Source organism: Furipterus horrens, unplaced genomic scaffold (genome assembly GCF_987537825.1).
Source record: "Furipterus horrens unplaced genomic scaffold, mFurHor1.1.pri manual_scaffold_7, whole genome shotgun sequence".
NCBI lineage: Eukaryota > Metazoa > Chordata > Mammalia > Chiroptera > Furipteridae > Furipterus > Furipterus horrens.
Genome location: NW_028327177.1, coordinates 58,252,734 through 58,274,388, shown reverse-complemented (window position 1 = coordinate 58,274,388; position 21,655 = coordinate 58,252,734). Strand labels below are relative to the sequence as shown.

At 37.4% G+C, this 21,655-nt stretch overlaps 1 protein-coding gene across 6 annotated transcripts in view; it reads left to right on the top strand.

The window, feature by feature from the left end:
* The window catches only part of STAU2 (staufen double-stranded RNA binding protein 2), a 390,312-nt gene that overhangs the window by 56,306 nt on the left and 312,351 nt on the right, over window positions 1–21,655 (top strand). For 4 of the 6 annotated variants that reach the window (XM_090283733.1, XM_090283735.1, XM_090283734.1 and 1 more), the window contains one exon: window positions 3,088–3,240. The exons of the other annotated variants lie outside the window; for them this stretch is intronic. In XM_090283733.1, the coding sequence (XP_090139859.1) occupies window positions 3,088–3,240 (153 nt within the window). The remainder of the gene's footprint in view (window positions 1–3,087; window positions 3,241–21,655) is intronic. 6 annotated transcript variants of the gene reach the window in all.

The following is a 21,655-nucleotide window of genomic DNA, read 5'->3' as shown; positions in this document are numbered from 1 at the left end:
ACTAGTGTGTAATGCCCTTTTAAAAGACGTGTTGGAAAGAAAGAACAGTTGAGAAACTGAATATATTTATAGCAGTAGTGGTATAAACAGGTATAAACCTACAGTTTTGCTTTCTGCCACCAGATGGTGCTTGTATACTGCTAGAACAACATACACTCTGGATGCTTTCACTTTATTTAGTATTCCAAGGCTGGAGGTTAAATGATAAAGAGAGTTTAAAACCATAAGAAATCACCAATATTTGACTTTTTCAACTTATAAATATGTCAGCTTCATATGATTCAGCATAATAGGGAAAAATCAGCCAGGTACACAACTTTAAAGCTTTTTGGATAAATGAAATAAATGTGAAATAGTGAAAAATAGGAATTCATTCTAATAATTATATATAATTTTGCCTTTTGTGTACTATATTCCTTGGTTTGTGGAATATATATATATGCATATATGTTGTGCTTTATACTGGAATATATTTCATAACTTTTCAAAATTTATTTATTTATTTAATTATTTTGGGGGCGGGTTAATCTTTATTTTTTTCCAATACCATTTGGTCCTCTTATACCCCCGCCTCCCCAACAATCACCACAATGTTGTCCATGAGTCCTTTTTCCTTTTTGCTCAATTCCTCTGCCTCCTAAGCTACCCTCCACTAGCTGTCATCCTGCTCTCCATCTATGAGTCTGTCCCCATTTTGTTAGTTCAGTTTGTTCATTAGATTCCACATATGAGTGAAATCATATGGTATTTGTTTCTCTTTGATTGGCTTATTTCACTTAGCATCATTTTCTCCAGGTCCACCCATACTGTTGCAAAGGGTAAAACTTACTTTTTTTTTTGGCTGAATAGTAGTCCATTGCATAAATGTCCCATAGTTGTTTTAGCCACTCGTCTTCTGATGGACACTTGGGCTGCTTTCATATCTTGGCGATTTTAAATAACACTGCAAAGAACATAAGGATACTTATGTCCTTTTGCATTAGTGTTTTGGGTTCCTTCAGATATAGTCCCAGAAGTGGGATTGCTGGGTGAAAAGGCAGATCTATTTTTAATTTTTTGAGGTATCTCCATACTACTTTCCACAGTGGCTGTACCAATCTGCATTCCCACCAACAGTGCACTAGGGTTCCCTTTTCTCCACATCCTCCCCAGCCCTTGTTGTGTGTTGATTTATTGATGATGGCCATTCTGACAGGTGTAGTTTTAATTTATATTTCTCTGATTAGTGATGTTGAGCATCTTTTCATGTGACTATTGGCCATCTGTATGTCCTCTTTGGATTTAATCTTTTTTGTATTTTTCCCATTACCATTTAGTCCCCTTATAACCCCTCCCCCAAGCTATCACCACACTGTTGTCCATGAGTCCTTTTTCCTTTTTGCTCAATCTCTTCACCTTCTAAGCCCCGCACCCCCAACTAGCTGTCATCTGCTCTTCATCTATGAGTTTGCCTTTGTTTTGTTTGTTAGTTCAGTTTGTTCATTAGATTCAACACATGTATGTCCTCTTTAGAGAAGTGTCTTAGTCAGGTCCTTCACCCATTTTTAAATTGAGTTGTTATTGTTGTTTTTGGTGTTGAGTTTTGTAAGTTCTGTATAAATTTTGGATGTTAAGCCCCTATCAAATGTATTGGTGAATGTGTTCTCCCTTTCTATGGGAGAACTATCTATTTTGTTGATAGTTTCCTTTGCTGTGCAAAAACTTTTTAGTTTGATGTAGTCCTATTTATTTAATTTTTCTTTTGTTTCCCTTGTCTGGGAGATATATCCGATAAAATAATGCTACAAGCAATGTCTGAGATTTTGCTGCCTATATTTTCTACAAGGATTTTTGTGGTTTCAGGTCTAGCATTTAAGTCTGTTATCCATTTTGTATTTATTCTTGTGTTTGGTGTAATAAGGTGGTCAAGTTTCATTTTTTGCATGTATCTGTCCAATTTTCCTGCCACCGTTTATTGAATAGACTATGTTTAGCCCATTTATGTGCTTACTTCCTCTGTCAAATATTATGTGATTATAAAGGTGTGTGCTTATTTCTGGGCTCTCTATTCTGTTCCATTGATCTAGTTGTCTTCTTCTGCCCGTACCATGCTGTTTTGGTTACTATGGCCTCATACTGTAGTTTCATAAGAGGTAGTGTGATTCCTCCAGCTTTGTTTTTCTTTCTCAGGATCATTTTTGATATGCAGGGCCTATTGAGGTTCCATATAAATTTTTGAAATACGTCACTGGAATCTTGATAAGAATTGTGTTAGATCTTTAAATTGCTTTGGGTAGTATGGACTTTTTAATTCTGTTAATTCTTCCTATCCATGAACATGGTATGTACTTCCACTTATTTGTATCTTCTTCAATTTCCTTCTTCAGTGTCTTGTAATTTTTCAAGTACAGGTCTTTTACATCCTTGGTTAGGTTTATTCCTAGGTAATTTTTTCTTCTCGTAGTAATTGTGAATGGGATTGTTTTCTTAATTTCTCTTTCTGTTAGTTCATTATTGGCATATAAAAATGCAATGGATTTCTGGATATAAATGTTGTATCCTGCTACTTTCCTGAACTCATTTATCAGTTCTAGTAGTTTCTGGGTGGAATATTTGGGGTTTCTCTATATAGTATCATGTCATCTGCAAATAATGACAGTTTTATTTCTTCCTTTCCAATTTGGATGCCTTTTGTTTCTTTTTCTTGTCTGATTGCTGTGGCTAGGACTTCCAGTACTATGTTGAGTAAGACAAATGAAAGTGGACATCCCTGTCTTGTCTCAATCTTAAGTGGAATGCTTGTAGTTTTTGAGTGTGATGCTCGCAGTGGGTTTGTCATATACAGCCTTCATTGTGTTTAAGTATGGTCCCTCCAATTCCACTTTGCTGAGAGTTTTTATTATAAATGGTGCTACATTTTATGAAAAGCTTTTTATGTGTCTATTGATATGATCATGTGGTTTTATCCTTCTTTTTTTTTTTTCCTGTGGTGAATTACATTGATTAATTTGTGGAAGTTGTACCAACTATGCATTCCCGGAATGAATCCCACTCGATCATGGTGTATGATCTTTTTTTCTTTTAAAGATTTTATTTATTTATTTTCAGAGAGAGGAGAGGTGAAAGCAGAGGAAGAACAAGAGGGAGAGAAACATCAATGTGTGAGAGAAATATCAGTTGGTTGCCTCTCACATGCCTCCCAACCAGGGACCTGGCATGTGCCCTGACTGGGAATCGAACTGGTGACCTTTCAGTTCACAGGTTGGTGTTCAATCCACTGAGCCACACCAGCCAGGGTGTGCATGATCTTTTTGATGCATCACTGTATTTGGTTTGCTAATATTTTGTTGAGAATTTTAAGCATCTGTGTTCATCAGGAATATTGGCCTATAATTTTCTTTCTTAGTAATGTCTTTATCTGGTTTTAGAATTAAGATAATGCTGGCCTCATAAAATGAGTTTGGGAGCATTCCTTTCTCTTGAATTTTATGAAATGGTTTGAGAAGAAGACAGGTTAGTTTTCAGAATGTTTGATAAAAGTCACCCATGAAGCCATTCGGTTCAGGGCTTTTGTTTGTTTGGAGGTTTTTGATTACTGCTTCCATTTCACTAGGTGAAATCTGTCTATTCAGATTCTCTGATTCTTCTTGATTTAGTTTTGGAATATTGTATGTTTCTAGGAATTTATCATTTTTGTCCAGTTTGTCAGCATATAGTTATTCATGATATTCTCTTACAATCCTTTGTGTTTCTTTGGTGTCAGTTGTTATTTCTCCTCTTTCATTTCTGATTTTATTTAGGTCCTTTTTCTTTCCTTCTGGATGGGTCCAATTAACAGTTTGTCAATCTCGTTTATCTTTTCAAAGAATCAGCTCTTGGATTCATTGATCTTTGTTATCTTTTTTTTTTTTTTTTTAGATTCTATTTTGTTTATTTCATCTCTGACCTTTATTATTTCCTTCCTTCTATTCACTTTGGGCTTTGTTGTTGTTCTTTTTCAAGTTCCTTTAAGTGTGTTAGATCGTTAGTTTGAACTTCTTTTGTTTTTGATATAGGCCTGTAATGCTATGAATTCACCTCTTAGGATTGCCTTCTAGTGGCCCACATATTTTGGATTGTTGTGTCCTCATTTTAACTTATTTCAAGGTGTATCTTGATTTCCTCCTTGATCTTGTTGTTGACCCATTCATTGTTTTATAACATGTTATTTAGCTTCCATGTGTTTGTTTGTTTTTCAGTATTCTTCTTGTGTTTGATTTCTAGTTTCATAGCATTGTGGTCAGAGAAAATGCTTGATATGAGTTCAGTTTTTTAAAATTTACTGATATTTGTTTTGTGCCTTAACATGTTGTCTATCCTAGAAAATGTTCCATGTGTGCTTGAAAAGTATGTATCTTCTGCTGCTTTAGGATGAAAAGCTCTGAAGATATCAATTAAATACATTTGATCTCTTGCCCTGGCTGGTTTAGCTCAGTGGATTGAGCGTCGGCCTGCGAGCTAAGTGTCGCTGGTTCGATCTTCCAGTCAGGGTACAGCAGAGAAGGAAAACTCTGACTCCAAAAAACCTCCGCTGCCTTGCGGCATACCTCTTCAGGGGAAAGGCTAAGGGAGTAAACCCCGACAGAAAATCCGGAGCCGGAGTCCCTAAGGCGGTTTGACGTTGTAGTCAACACCGGCAACTCCTGCGGCGCACCTGAAGCCAAGCTGTATCGACTCCGTCTTTCCCTTGGACCCTTCAGCTGCGAAGAGAGGGGGGGTCTGCTGCATGGGCAACAGCAGACCCTCCATATTACCCTGCCCAGGCTCTGTAGCTTCAGCGTCATCGCAAGATGTCGATTCAACACGGGAGGAGACGGATACCATGTCACTCCCGAGTTGGACTGCACAGCCATTCTCGGCGGTGCAGATAGACTCTTAAGAAGCTACACCATCGTCTCTCGAGACGGACGGCTGCCGACGACGACGACATTTGATCTAGTGTATCGTTTAAGACCACTGTCTTCTTGTTGATTTTCTGCCTGAAGATCTATCCATTGAAGTCAATGGGTATGTTAAAATCCTTGACTATGACTGTATTTCTATTGCTCTCTCCCTTTATGTCCATCAAGATTTGCTTTTCATGTTTAGGTGCTCCTGTGCTGGTTGTGTAAATGTTTCCTAGGGTTATATTCTCCTTTTGGAGTGTTTCCTTTACCATTATGTAGTGTCCTTCTTAGTTTCTTATTATAGCCTTGGTTTTAAAGTCTGTTTTGTAGGATATAACTATTGCTTCCCAGCTTTTTTTTTCCCTTTCCATTTGCATGAAATATCTTTTTCTGTCCCTTTACTTTCAGTCTGTGTGTATCTTTCTATCTGAGATGGGTCTCTTGGAGGCAGCATACATATGGGTCTTGTTTTCTTACCCTCAGCTACCCTATGTCTTTGGCTTGGAACATTTAAGCCCTTTACATTTAAGGTGATTATTGATAGATACATATTGAGTGCCATTTTATTGTTATACTATTTTCCTGGGTTTTTTTTTCTTTCTCTTTTTCTTAGTCATCGTCTTCTCCTTTTCCTTCTCTGTCTCCTCTTCCTCCTCCTCCTCCTTCTTCTTTCAAGCCCTTTAACATTTGTTGCAGTACTGGTTTGGTGTTAACAAACTTCTCTAGCTTTTTTCTTGTCTGGGAAACTCCTTATTTCTCCTTCGATTTTAAATGATAGCCTTGCTGGGTAAGGTAGCCTTGGTATAGGTCCTTGTTTTTCATCACCTTGAATATTTCACGTGACTCCCGTCTGGCCTGAAATGTTTCTGTTGAGTGATCAGATGACAGTCTAATTGGTGCTCCCTTGTATGTGACTACCTTCTTTTCTCTTGTGGCTTTTAAGATTCTCTCCTTGTGTTTAAGTCTTGTCATTTTAATTATGATGTGTCTTGGTGCAGGCTTCTTTTGGTCCAACTCTTTGGGACTCTCTGAGCATCCTGGACTTGTGTGTCTTTTTCCTTCACCAGCTTAGGGAAGTTTTAGTCATTATTTCTTAAAACAAGTTCTTGATCCCTTGCTCACTCTCTTCTTCTGGTATTCCCATGGTGCAGATGATGTTACGCTTCATGTTGTCCAAAATGTTTCTTAAGCTCTCCTCATTTTTTAAAGTTCTTTTTTCTTTTTGTTGCTCTGCCTAGGTATTTTTTCTACCTTCTCTTCCAAATCACTGATTCAGTCCTCTGCCTCATCTAACCTACTATTTATTCCCTCCAGTATATTATTATTTCAGATATTGCATTCTTTATTTCTGACTGGTCCTTTTTTGTGGGTTCTCTTTTTTCATGCTGTTGAGTATCCTCATAATTATTACTCTAAAACCCTTTATCTGATAAATTGCTTGCCTGCATTTCATCTAGTTTTTCTTTTGGGGAATTTTCTTGTTCTTTCATTTGGGATTTGTTTCTTTGTCTTCCCACTTTGGCTACTTCATTGTATTTTCTGCCTTAATTATTATACTAATCACTGATATAGCCTCAAGCTGTAATTAGCAGCCTGGCTTAAGCATCACAGTGTGAGGCAGAGTAGTCCCTATTGGAGGGGCTATTGCTTCCCCTCAGGCTGATGCCACTTGGAGGGGATTGCTCTGCCTGAGAAAGATTGCTCCTGCAATATGGGAATCATGATGGCTGTTCCTTAAGCTCTCTCCCCAAAGCCACCAACCCCAGACTTTCCTCAAGTATCTGTAGTCCACTTTGCCCTTCCTCTGCTAGAGCCCAGGGTAAGTGACTGCAAAGTAAATCTTGTGTAGTAGCCCTCTAAGAGGCTCTCTTTGTCTCCAGCATTCTCTTCCTGGCAGAGAGAAACCCTGCTGCTTTTCATAGCTGGGTGTTATCTGGGTTCCTTTCTGCCTCTGGTGCTGTAGGCTATTGAGCCAAGCTTGGGTTTTAGACCCCACACATCTCAGGGGAACCCCCTAGCTGCTGATATATCCCTCCAGAACTTGAGCTGCTGCCCATGGGAGCCCAGCCAGTCCTTATATACCTCTGCACTCCCTACTAGACACATTGTGGTAAACTGGTTTCTTCTGTCTGTCCATGGTTATAAGGCTTTTCTCCAGCTAATGTTCAGTTGGTTGTTCAGGATGGTTTCTCTAAGATTTGGTTGTACACTATTCCCTCACTTATCACGGGTATTACATTCTATATGCCCCCCACGATAGGTGAAAATCTGCAAAGTAGAGATCTTAAATTTATTTTAGTATTTATATATATTTTAAGGCTTTTTAAACCCTTCCCACACACTTATAAACCATTCCCACTCCCTTATTAACCTTGTCCACACTTTTATAAACACTACTTATGTTCCTAAATGTATTCTACACTCTTAAACCTATGTAACTTTAACAACATACGTATACAGTACCGCAAAATCCCGCAATATAGCAAAAAATTCGCGATAAATTATTAAATAGAGTATTAAAAAAAAAAATTCCGCAATACAATGAGGCCGCGATAAGTGAACTGCAATATAGAGAGGGACTACTGTATACCATATTTTTCACACTGTAAGACGCACCTGACCATAAGATGTACCTAGGTTTAGAGGAGGAAAACAAGAAAAAAATATTCTGAACCAAATGGTGTACTAAAATATTTAATAAAATATAACAATAATATTTCAACCATATAAAGTAAACAGTAGTCAACAGCGGTATTAAGAACCATCATCACTGTCATTAACAAATGAGGAGAGACTTTAAGGTTCAAATACTCTTCTAGTTTTCTAGGAACCCCAAGAACTCATCGTTGCTAGTGTCAGAATTTATGGGGGCCTTTAATAACAGGCATTGAAGGAATTAAGAGGTGTCACTAGTTCCAACAGTCACTGAGAGTATCACTGTCCTAGTTACAGGTTCTGGCGGACTACCCCCAGTGCCTGTTATGGCTACTGATACCCCTTAATCTCCTCAGTGCCTGTGTTACTGCTAGAATAGTGACCCCACCATAACTCCCTTTATATACTACAAACTTCAGCATTTATGGCTGCTCACCCAGTTACTGCAGGCCTCCTCACACAGAAATCTGCTGTGCATTGGAAAACAGTATGGAGGTAGACGAGACAGCTGTAGCATCTAACAGAACCAGTAGCCAGCATAGAACATTTTTCATTATGTGAAGTAAATCTAAAAATCTAAATGGATAATAAAGAAGCATTAACGATGCATTGTCTTTAAAACTCGAAAGCTAGGGACTTCTGGCCAAGATGGAGGACTAGACTGACACGCTGTATCTCCCTCCACAACTAAGACGGATTAAAACTACTGCAAAACCAGAAATAACCAGAAGTTCCAGAAAACAAAACTACATGGAAGTCCAATGTATGAAGTTATAAACAAGTGGTGCTCGTCCAGACGGGTAGGAGGGGTGAAGCCGGGGCGCAGAGGGCAAGCTGTGTTGGCAGCGGCTGCTGCAGTGATGAGCAGTGGGACTGCGATAAGCACAGACACCCGTATTTAAGAGGAGGCGAGAAGCCCAGACCCGTCAGCTCGCAATTCCAACACCAGGGAAGGCATACCCCTATTACCTCAGACTGTGACGCCCAGAGGGCGTGGGGATGGAGGAGGAGGCTCCTGGTCTCTCAGCAGAGAGTGAACGGCAGGAATCCATCTTGAACCCCCGCCCCCACACAAAGTGCCACAGCATGGTGAGAAGGGTTACCCGGTAATGAAGAGTGCACGGGGCTCCGCCCCCTATAGCGTTGTAGGTGTGACAGCCCCACCCAAGAAGGAAAGGTAAACAAACCTGTCAAGATGGCAGGGATAATGATAGAGATACCAATCACACAGCTGACCAAAAAACAAATACACGAATTAATGGATGAACAAATAGATAATCTTTCTGTGGCTCAGTTCACAGCTATAGTTATAAGACAGCTTACAGAAATAACAGTGGGACTTAATGAAGACGGGAAAGGAATGAAGGCTAGTCCTGCTGAAATTAACAAAAACACATATGAAACAAGTGGCAAGGGAAGCAAAACCAGGGATCAAATCAACAAATTGGAACATAGGAAAGGAACAAACAGTCAACCAGTGCAAAAAGAGGAAACAAAAAGTGAAGAAAATGAGGAGAAGCTCAGAAACCTCTGGGACAACTATTAGAGAGCGAGTATCCGAATTATAGGGTTGCCAGAGGTAAAGAAGAAGAACTAGAAATTGAAAAACTATGTGAAAAAATAATGAAGCAGAACTTCTTGAACTTGGGGAAGGAAATAGACTTACAGGTCCAGGAAGCACAGAGAATTCCAAATAAACTAGACCCAGGGAGAACTGCACCAAGACACATTCTAATCAAAATGTCAAAAATCAAAGATAAAGAGAGAATCTTAAAAGCAGCAAGAGAGAAGAAGAGAATTACGTACGAAGGGGTCCCCATTAGACTATCAGGTGATTTCTCTAAGGAGACTCTGCAGGCAAGAAGGGACTGACATGAAATATTCAAAGTAATGAAAAGCAAAAACCTACAGCCATGATTACTCTATCCAGCGAAGCTGTCATTCAAAATAGAAGGGCAGAGGAAGTGCTTTCAGGACAAAGTAAAACTGAAGGAGTTCATCAGATCCAAACCACTGTTATATGAAATGTTAAAGGGATTTGTTTAGAAGAAGGAGGATCAGAACTATGAACATTAAAATGAAAACTGTATTACAACCAACAACAGAAGCTAGGGAATCGAAACAGAGGCAAACTAAGTAGGCAACGAGAGTTGGAAAAGAATTATAGGTATGGGGAATATATAGGGGGGAGATCAGTGGGGAAGGGGAAAAGGGGAAAGGGAGCGAGATGATGCAGCAATTAAGGAGCATAGGAGGGCGTGGAGTAGACAGGAAGATGTTGAGAAGAACTATATGCACAACCAATGGGCATGGACTAAGCGGGGGGACAACTGGAGCGGGGGGGGGGGATCACTGGGTGGAGGGGAGAAGAGGGAAAAGAAATTGGGACAACTGTAACAGCATAATCAATAAAACATATTAAAAAAAACTCGAAAGCTCGAGTAAAGAATTTGGGTAGGATCTCTCAAAGCAAAGATCAGGAAGCATGAACTGGATATGAAGCAAGGGACTGGAAGATCTAGGGAGATGATTTTAGGGTAAATGAAGGATGATTCTGGGTCAGCAGCTTGTCTTAGGCAGTCTGTGTTTAAAATTAAGAATAGAAACTAGTAGACATTGTAATTCTTTAAAACAAAACTCACTGCTTGGTAAGACCAGTTGTAACACTCTTTGTTTTATGAAATAGCAACACAACCTTTTATTTGTAGTGAGATATAAGAAAGTCCCCTTACATCTAATTCTCCAGGTATTAGGTAAAAATCAAATTATTTAAAAAATATTTTAGGGGCTTATGCTTCTGGCTATGATAGAGTGATCACCACCACAAACATTTAGAAAACTGAGGTAAGGTTCTTAGGTTATATATGAACTGATGCAATATGATGTGAAGGGAAGCTGTGGTAAGTTAAAGATGTATATTCATACACAGCAAAATATAAGAAGAATACGAGATGGAGATAATATAGAATCACAAATAATTATAATATAAAGAAGACAGAAAAAGGTAGAAAAGAGGAGTAAAGAACACATGGGATAAATAGAAAACAAAGGGCATGCTGACAGATTTTAACCAACCATATTGAAAATTACATTACATGTAAATGTTTAAACACTCTAGTAAAAAGGTAGACAATGTCAGGCTGGATAAAAGAGCATGAAGTATGACTATATGCAATGTTAAGAAATCCACCCTAAATATAAAGATACAGATTTGTTAAATGTAAAGGATGGAAAATAACATTCCTTGCAAACACGAATCATATTAAAGCTGAAGTGGCTATACTTACATCAGACAAAGTAGACTTCAGAGCAAGAAATATTGCCAGAGATACAGTTACAATGATGAAAGGGTACAACCATCAAGAAGACCTAATAATTCTAAATATACATACTCCTGCTGATAGGCTTTAGAATAAGTAGACAGAAACGCAGTAAGGCTATTGCTAGTGCTATAGACTGAATTGTGTTCCCCTCTAATTCATATGTTGAAGTCCTAACTCCCAATGTGATGGTATTTGGAGATAGGACCTTTGGGAGGTAATTTGGTTTAGAAACATCATGAAGGTATGTTTAGTGTCCTCATACGGACAGACACAAGACAGCTGGCTCTGTACTCCACCTCCTCTCTCTTCTGCCACCATGTAAGAACATAAGTCTGCCATCTACAAGCCAGCAAGAGAGGTCTCCCTGGAAACTGAACATGGTGGCACCTTGATCTTGGACTTCTAGCCTCCATTCCAGAACTATGAAAAACAAATTAATATTGTTTAAGTCACCAGTCTATGGTATTTTGTTATTGCAGCTCGAGCTTAGAGAGCTGATGAATTCAACAGCACTGTGGATCACTGTTATGGGAATCTCCATCTAAAAATAGTAGAATATACATCCTTTTATTTTTTTAGTTAATTTTTTTTTATTGTTTATGCTATTACAGTTGTCCCAATTTTTTCTCCTTTTCCCCCTTCCCCACAGTCAATCCCCGCATTGTTGTCCATGTCCTTGGGTGGTATGTATATTATTTGTCTAGTTCCCTTACCTTCTTTCAACCGGTCTGAACCTCTCCCCTCACCTTTTACAGCTGTCATTCTGTTTCTTGTTTCTGTGCCTCATGATTCTATTTTGCCTGTTAATTTATTTTGTTCTTTAGATTCCAGTTATAACTGAAATCATATGGTATTTGTCTTTCATTGCCTGGCTTATTTCACTTAGCATGATAGTCTCCAGTTTCATCCATGTTGTTGCAAAAGGTAAGAACTCCCTTTTTTACTGCTGCATAGTATTCCATTATGTAAATATACCACAACTTTTTTTATTCATTCATTTACTGATGGGCACTTAGGCTGTTTCTAAATCTTGGCGATTGTGAATAGCGCTGCTACAAATATGGGGGTACATGTATTATTTTGAATTGGTGTTTTGGGATTCTTTGTATATATTCCCAGTAGTGGAATCACTGGGTCAAAAGGCCATTCCATTTTTAATTTTGTGAGGAAACTATACTGTTTTCCAGAGTGGTTGCACCAGTCTGCATTCCCAGCAACAGTGCACTAGGGTTCCTTTTTCTCCGCATCCTCACCAGCACTTACTTGCTTGCTGATTTATTAATGATAGCCATTTTGGCCGGTATGAGGTGATATCTCATTGTGGTTTTAATTTGCATCTCTGATTGCTAGTGATGTTGAGCATTTTTTTCATATGTCTATAGACCATATGTATGTCCTTTATTCAGGCCCTTTGCCATTTTTTAATTGGATTGTTTGTCTTCCTGGTGTTAAGTCATATGAGTTCTTTATATATTTTGTAGATTAAACCCTTGTCCGATGTATCATTGACAAATATGATCTCCCATACAGTGGGTTCCCTTTTCATTTTGCTGAAATGAAGCTGTGTAGAAGCTTTTTAATTTGATATTGTCCTCTTTGTTTATTTTTTTCCTTTATTTCCCTTGTGCTAGGAGATATATCAGCAAAAATATTGTTATGTGAAATATCTGAAATTTTATTGCCTATGTTTTCCTCTAGCATTTTTATGGTATCACAACTTACATTTAAGTCTCTTATTCATTTTGAGTTTTTTCTGTTGTATGGTGTAAGATGGTGGTCTAGGTTCATTTTTTTGCATGTACCATAGAATCTACATTCTTTCAGGTGCAGATAGTACAGTCAGCAAGAGAGATGATGTGCTGTCCTATAGGACAATTGTCAATAAATTTAAGAGAACTGAAATAATATAAACTATGTTTCTGACTACAAATGAATGTAATTAGAAGTAAATATCCTAAACATATCTGGAAAATTCCACAAATATTTGGAAATTAAACAGCACATTTTAAAATAATGCAGAGGTCAAAGGATAAATCACAATATTAGAAAAATACTTTGAACTAAAGGAAGATGAAAATGAAACACTGAAATACATGAATGCCACTATATAGGTACATGTCAAAACTCATTAACCAAGAGCTTAAAGTAGGTACATTTCGTTACATGTAAATAAATGAAGTTGACCTAAAACTACCTTTGTAATATTCAATTTTATTTGAAGTTAAAACTATTTCTAAGAGAGCATCAAATTTTTGCTTCTCAAGGATTTGGCCAAAACCATCATAAATATCATAAATATCTTAACTAAAATATTTACTGCTTAGTGTTTGAGAATAAAATCATGTGTCTGTAAACTGCTTAGCTCACTTTGTTCAATAAATTTCATTTAATTGTTAGTTTTTATTATAGATAATATAGTCTAGTTATAAGTACAGAGTCTGGAGTTAGAATGGTAGTTGTGTGGATTTGAGCAACTTACTCAACCTTCTAATTCTCAGTTAGCTTGTCTGTGAATTGGGGAGAATAAGTTATGCTTCCTCATAGTGTTGTTTTCAGGATCAAATAAAACAATTTTGTACTAGACATGGCCCATTACCTTAACTTTACCATAGTGTTTTTAGTTACTTAAAAATAATTTAAATATCAGTGTATTTGCAGTGGGACCTTGACTCCTGTCCAATTTTAAAAAATTAGGTTATGATTCTGTTGTAATTTTTGAGTGTATGCTTTATAGCAGGAATGATTGATTCTGTAATACAAACATGTATACTTTGGCCTTTTGTTGGAATTTAGTTGATCCTGGAATAATTCTGATACCGCAGCCCAGAGAGTGATTTCTCCCTTGGAAAAATACTGTGCACATCAACAGTTACTAATTTGGAATTTAAACAGAAAATTTGTGCCTTTTATGTAATTGCTTGCAGTATTTTATACACATACTTTTCCCTTCTCAAAGCTTGATAGCCATTTATTTTACTTTTGATCCTTCAGCTTTCTCACTTTCATTCCCAGTGCATGGCCAGTCTGTGTCTTCTTGCCTCTGAGTTGGTGCTCAGGCTCCACTCCTTGGCTCTGTCCCATGGGCAGTCAGGCAGGAGCAGCACTCCCTGCCTCATCTAGGTGAGAGACTGTTTAAAACATCTGGTAGGTTTATTAAGTGAAAAAACTTTTTTCATATTCCCCTTAAACAAAAAGAAATGCAGAAGTAAACAAAGCCGATTCTTAAATTAAAAAAATTTTTATTCTAATTCTGGGTTGACTTATTTTATTTGGCCAGTTTTTAAAAAAATGCTCTTGAGATCCTTCTGGAGTTCTTTATGTTAAAAGTTAAAAAAATTGAATTCCTGGACTCTGAGCAGAGCAGAACAGTGTGTGGGTCTGCTGTGGTCAGCCCCAGCAGATATTATTGAGGACTTCCGGCCAAGATGGAGGCCTAGACAGACACGCTGCATCTCCCTCCACAACTAAGAAGGAATACAGCTACCTCAAAACTAGAGACAACCAGAAGTTCCAGAAAACTGAGCTGTAGGGAAGTCCAACAAACAAAGATATAAAGAAGAAATATTCATCCAGAAAGGACTTTCGGCCAAGATGGAGGCCTAGACTGACATGCTACATTTCCCTCCACAGCTAAGAAGGAGTACAACTACTGCAAAACCAGAAATAACCAGAAGTTCCAGGAAATAAAGCTACATGGAAGTCCAACATATGAAGTTTTAAAGAAGTGGTGCTTGTCTGGATGGGTAGGAGGGGTGAAACTGGGGTAGAGAGGACAAACTATGCTGGCAGCAGCAGCTGTGGTGACGGCGGTGAGACGGCAGTAAGCACAGACACCCGTATTTAAGGGGAGGTGAGAAGCACCTGGGGAGCACCCTCGGCTACAGACCGAACCCTTCAGCTCGCGATTCCAGTGCTGGGCAAGGCAGACACGCATTGCCTCAGACTGTGAAGGCCGTAGCGTGTGGGGACAGAGAAGGAGACTCCCGGTCTCTCAGCGGAGAGTGAATGGCAGGAATCCATCTTGAACCTCTGCACCACAGTGTGGTGAGAAGGTCCCCTAGTAGTGACGAGTGCATGGGGCTCTGCCCCCTATAGCATAGGAGATGTGCCAGCCCCGCCCAGGAAACAAAGATAAACACTAAACTGGCAGGATGGCAGAGATCATGATCCAGATTCCAGTAATGCAGCTGACCAGATATCAAATATCTGACCTAACAGATCAGCAGATAGGAAATCTTTCTGAGGCACAGTTCAGAGCTTTGGTTATACGAATGCTTACAGACCTGACAGCAGATCTTTAAAAAGACGGGGAAGGAATGAAGGCTAGTCCTGTTGAAATTAATGAAAACATGTACGAAACTAGTGATGAGGGAAGGGAAACCAGGACTCAAATCAACAAATTGGAACATAAGGAAGGAACAAATAGTTGATGAGTGCAGAAAGAGGAAATGAGAAATGAGAAAAATGAGGAGAGGCTCAGAAACGAATGGGACAGCTATAACGGGGCCAACATCCAAATCATAGGGTTGCCAGAAGGTAAAGAAAAATAATTAGAAATTGAAAAATTATGTGAAAAATAATAAAGCAGGACTTCCCTAACTTGGGGAAGGAAATAGACTTACAGGGCAGGAAGCACAGAGAGTTCCAAAAATACTGAACCCCGGGAGAACCACACCAAGACACATTATAATCAAAATGTCAGAAATTAAGAATAAAGAGAGAATCTTAAAAGCAGCAAGAGAGAAGAAGAGAATTATGTACAAAGGGGTCCCAATAAGAATGTCAGCTGATTTCTCAAAAGAAACTCTGCAGGCAAGAAGGCACTGGCTAGAAATATTCAAGGTAAAAACAAAAACCTACAATCACGATTAATCTATCCAGCACAACTGTCATTCAGAATAAAAGGGCAGAGAAAGTGCTTCCAGGACAAAGTAAAACTGAAGGAGTTCATCAGATCCAAACCAGTTATATGAGATGTTAAAAGAACTTGTTTAGGAAAAGGAGGATCAAAACTATGAACATAAAAATGAAAGCTGAATCATAACCACAAACAACAGAAGCTAGGGAATCAAAACAAAGGCAAATTAAGTAGGCAACAAGAGTGGGAAAAGAATTATAGGTATGGGAAACATTTTAGGGGAAGGTCTGTTGGGAGAGAGAAGGGGAAAAAGGAGGGAAATGGTACAGGAATTAAGAAGCATAGTAGGAGGGAATGGAGTAGACAGGAAGATGTTGAAAAGAACTATATGCACAACCAATGAGCATGGACTAAGGAGTTGGGCAACTGGAGGAAGGGCGTCACTGGGTGGAGGTGAACAAAGGGAAGAGAAATTGGGACAACTATAAGAGCATAATCAATAAAGCATATTTTTTTAAAAGGTTAAAAAAATTATTCTCCAAATAGTTGAAACTAGCACCAAGAGAATAATTACTTTAAGTCCCTCCCCACCCCACTCCGCCAAGTTTATTAGGATTCTTTAGGAAAAGTGTAATAAGTTCTAAATTCATATATATTTTTATAACAAGAAATGACCTATCTTTCTAAATTTGTTTTAAAATGTCAACAATTTTTATCCTGGATTAGGGAAATAAACAGCATCCTCTATTGTTTTAATGGAGACTAATTTTATTACTCTGTTGCTCAAGCTCTGAAACCCTAGTACAATGTTTATTTGTGGTTGAAGCAATGTTATATCACAAATGTCTTTTTTTGTTCAGTTGTGCAAAATGTCACTTTAGCAATGCCTATTTACTTGTGTTTTTCAAACCAGGGCAAATGACAGTTCTATTTATGAAGCTCTTTTATTTGCAAGTGGTTTCATCTATTTTGTTTTGATACATGTGTTAAATCTCGAATAAAGGCATAGTTCAGAGATATTGTGGGTTCAGTTCTAGACCACAACAATTAAACAAATTTTGGAATAAAGAGAGTCACAATTTTTTTTTCAAGTGCATGTAAAGCTCTTTTTTTAAAAAAAGAAAGATTTTTAAAATTTATTTTTGGGGGAGGGGGAAGGGAGGAAGACAAGGAGAGCAACACTGATGTGAGAGAGAAACAGTTGATTGCCTCTTGTTGGCATCCCTCCTGGGCACTGAACCTGCAATCCAGGCATGTGCCCTGACCAGAAATCGAACTGGTGACCTTTCACTTTGCAGGACTACACCCAACCATCTGAGCCAGACCAGTCAGGGATGAAGCTCTTTTTAATTTACCATATAGTTGAGTGGGTTTTCTGTTTTTAGAATTTTGCAAAAATTTCATACACGTTGCTCATATTAGCTATAAGAAATTTGAAAAATTCTGAATCTTTTTTTCTTCTTTGGTTTGGATAGTTCCTATATGAATCCAAAATCAGTATTATACCCCAGGTGTTTTTCCTTAATATTCAAATCACCTTTTATGTATTTTCTTGAACTATTGATTTTTAATGAAGGGTTTCTGTAATTTTTAATGTTAATTGGATTTAGAAAGAAATTTAAGTATGGTTCTTAATGCAAGTGCTGTAAGTATTACTGAGTGTTTATTTGACATGTTTATAGAAGTTTCTGCAATAACAACATTTCTTGGAAATGGAATATTGTGTCTAATAAATTCTGGGCAAGATTTTGGGTGATCACCAAATAGGCCATGTTCCAAAGTTTGTTTTTATGTTCATTACTGGAAACTTAGAATGCTAAGATTTTCTCATAGAAAGATTTTGGTAAGTGGGGACAAAGTTCCCAAGATAGTCCATAAAAATTCATTTTAATTACAGTGAACAATGTACCTTGTCATTAGTTCTACCTTTGCCTTCCAAGAAACATTTTTTCCTCTGTGCCACCTGGTCTGTAGGAGTGAGCCTCTTTTCTACTCCTGCTGTTGTTAGAGTTGAGAAGGAAGGAAGGTTCCAGACAAAATCAGGGATGATGAGAGAGACAATTCCCTCCTTTATTTTATTCTAGTTTGCTTTTATTCTTTAATATTTTGGTTTTTTAAGCAAAATCCTGTTTATGACACAATACTTAATATTTTTAAATCCCCTTTATACCCTCCTCCACCTCCCCATCCCCCCATAATCACCCACTGTTGTTCATGTCCATGAGTTTTTTTCTTTTTTTTCTTTTTTGCTCAAGCTTTAATTTCAAATTGTTTATTAATAGAATGCAAGTCTAGTCAGCCCAACGGAGGACTTAATTGTTGGGTGTGCTTTAGGAGAGAGCTTAATGACAGGAGTGGGCTAAATAACCAGGTGTAGAAGCAGCAGAAAGGCAGCTGAAGATAGGATAGTGACAGAGGCAGTGACTTAGTCCAGGCATCATGGGTAAGATGTGCCTTATAGTTGTGGTGTAGAATCTAATGTTTAGGGCAACCCAAAGTTGCTAAGGAGTGGGGATCGCATGCTAGAATAAAATAATTCCTATACCCTTGTATTTTGTAGGAAAGTTTCTTCTTGTTGCTAAGGTCTTCTCTATCTTTTGTTTTTAAACGATTTTATTTTTTATTTTTAGAGAGAGGGGAAGAGAGGGGTAGGGAGGGAGAAAGAAAGGGAGAGAAACATCACTGTGTGCTTGCTTCTCACACTCCCCCAACTGGGGACCTGGCCCGCAACGTAGGCATGTGCCCTGACTGGGAATTGAACCAGTGACCCTTTGGATTGCAGGCCTGCACTCAATCCACTGAACCACAGTCTTCTATATCTTTACTAACTCTTACCCTCTGCCAATTGATCTGTCTTGTATTGAGAGTGGTATGCTAAAATGTCTTAACATTTGTCTGCCTCTCTCTGTATCTCCTTGCATTTCCTGTAGTTTTTGCTTCATAAGGGTAGTTGCTGTCTTATTTTGTACATAGGTATTTATAACTGTTATATATCATTTGAGAATTGCAGATTTTAGCATTAAGAAATACCCTTTGATGTTAATACACTTTAGCTGGAATTCTACTTTGCTACCAGGATAAGAATCATTGTTTTCTTTAGCCTTGTTTATCCATTTATTTCTAGCCTTCGTCTGCTTTTGGTACGTCTCTTGTATATATGTAGCATATAGTTCGGTCTTGCTTTACAAGACAAATTAAAACTTTTTCTTTTAAGCCCAATAAACACATATTTGACTTGAGAAAAAAGTGAGACTTTTTTTTGATAACCTGATGTGGGATTGGCTGCCAGTATGTACCGTTGGGTGCTGGCCATCTGCTGCTCCAAAGTTATGGTGAAAATATACTGAAATTCATGATAACATAAAAACATTTTATTAAACAAATATGTACTGTTATCAGCAGACAGGTATTCATATTTTTCTACCCTTTCTGAGTATACCAAATTAAAGAAGTGTAAGAATAACTGATATAACTAATAGGCATTTGATAAGTCTTAGGAATGCCTTTTCAGACTACTTCCTAGAAATTGAGAAACTGAATAATTGCAATAAGTGTGTAACACATCCCAATACAAGTCAGATAGTTTCCTAGTTCTTTGCTTTCAACAAATTGCAAGAGGACCTAATCAAGTTGTCAGTGGCCACACCATTAAAAATAATTTCTGATGATAGATCATGTAAGTTATGACACGAAAAAACATTTGCTTTTACAAAACTCCGAGGTGATTTCCTTCTTAATGTGGATTATGTTTTTCAGTGATTATACCTACCTAGAAGACTGTGAAGTAAGAATTAAATTGAGAACCTATCTCATTTTAACAGTAAGAGGTATTCTTTTGTAGATAAAATATACATTTTTTAAAGAGCCCTATTCATGTCACTAAGAAGCATGCCCGTTAAGATTTTACTTTTTGTTTCCAGATTATCAAAATTTGTAATTTATATTGTTCCATTAATTATCTGCTAATAATAATTACAGTAATGCATTATTCCACAACATTTTTAAAAACGTACGTGGTACGGTCACAGGAGATACAAACTTCTGAAACTTTTAATTAATATATGTATTCTTGATACATAAAGTTATTATAGAGTGAGCAATAAGACTTTCAGGTGTAGAATAACATTAGGATAAAATGCTATGGAGAGAGTGGAATAAAATGCAAGTTCAAGAAGAAAAACAATGATGTAAAATTCCTGCTTTCTTTCCCAGAGTTTAGGTATTTTTGAAGTAGATGAGGCTAGATATCAACTTCTTATGATACTTAGATTCCTTTGATACATCTTAAGGAGTGGCATGTACTTTCATTTAAAATGTTAATACAGTAAACTGGAAATTACATCCCTTGGAAATATTTAAGTTTCTAATGAAAAATTTTAGATGCTAATTAAAATTTTAGATATAATGAAAGTGTGATAAAATATACATAGTTTTCAAAATTCTTTTATGGGGTCTGAGTATTAAGCTTGAAGAGTATTGCCATATAGACCTTTGAAGTGAAGCTGAGTTAGAGATAGCAGTTGTGGAATGCACAGAGGTGGTCTATATTTTCACATGCATAGGCAAATGTGGTAATTTGATGAAAATGGCTTAATAATTTTAAAAATTTTGAACATGAATATAACAGTTTTAATTAATCTTTTGAACTCAGGAACACTCAAAAGGTGAAATCTTTTTTTCCTTCTATGTTCTTAATATAATTCTCCCACTTATAAAATAATAAAATTATTCACCATCAGTATTTCTTGTGTAGTACAGGTGAAAGTATTTATTTTGAGCCATTAGAGGGCAGCATGAATTTAGTTTGGAATTAGCTTTTTACAACACACTAATGTTTTTAAGTTACAGGCTTAACATAAGCATCATTTCAATTAATGATGAAGTTTTTTAGTTAATATTAAAATCTTTCATTTGGAATTTTTGTAATATAGTAAAAAACATAATAGCAGCATGTAAGTTAAGCTCCCCTTTTTCCCCTTCTCTCACTTCCTTTGCCCCTAAGCATATTAGAGTTTTTACGCATTTTGGAAAGTGGTAAAGTTTGATTCTAAGCTTAATATTTACTTTGATTTTCAGCTGAAGAATTATGAAATCAAGAGTGTAAGGTGCTCTATGAAAAAAGGGATTTGAAGACAAATTTGGGAAATGCTGCATACTGTATCCCTTTTAAAGATTCCTTAGCAATCCTTAAAGATGTCATGCAGAAAACTAAGTGTTTTCCAACTCTGGCCGAACATCAGACTCTCCTGGAACACTTTTAACAAGCCCGATGCCAGTCTCTCTCTAGAGTAATTAAATCTAAATTTCTGGTTGGGGAATTTGAACACCAGCATTTTACCAAGTTACCCCGGTGATTCTAATGTCCAGTGTTGGGTACACATTACCCTCTGAGTTTTTCAAATTGCTGAGGATTTACTACCTTTTTTTGCAAACTGAAACTTTCCTTATTCCAGTAATTGTGGATAGAGATTTTTCTAGAAGGGCATATATTTTTCATGTTAAAAATGCCACAATTACGAACATGAAGGATCTTTCATGTTGACTCAGTGTCAACTTATAAATGACAACCATTATTCTAAGCCTCGTTAGATATATAAATGGTTTATCCAGATACTCCTGGATATCAGCTTCTCAAGTTCCCAGTCTGCTGTTGTCAGCCTTGCCAGTGGAGTTGTCCCCTCACCTCCTGTTGTGTCTCAGTGCACCTCTGTGTGGCGGTGCTTGTCCTACTTCCTTATTTAACTCTCTTAAACTGCTACTCTTGCCTTGAAAACTGACATTGTAGATCGAGCTGGGAGCAACATAAGAGTAATGAGGCTTTGAATTAGGACCTCAGGTGCTTAAGTGTGAAGTAAATGAGTTTTATTTAGTCTGGATTTTTTGACTTCAGATTTTACTTTTCCCTTCATACATTT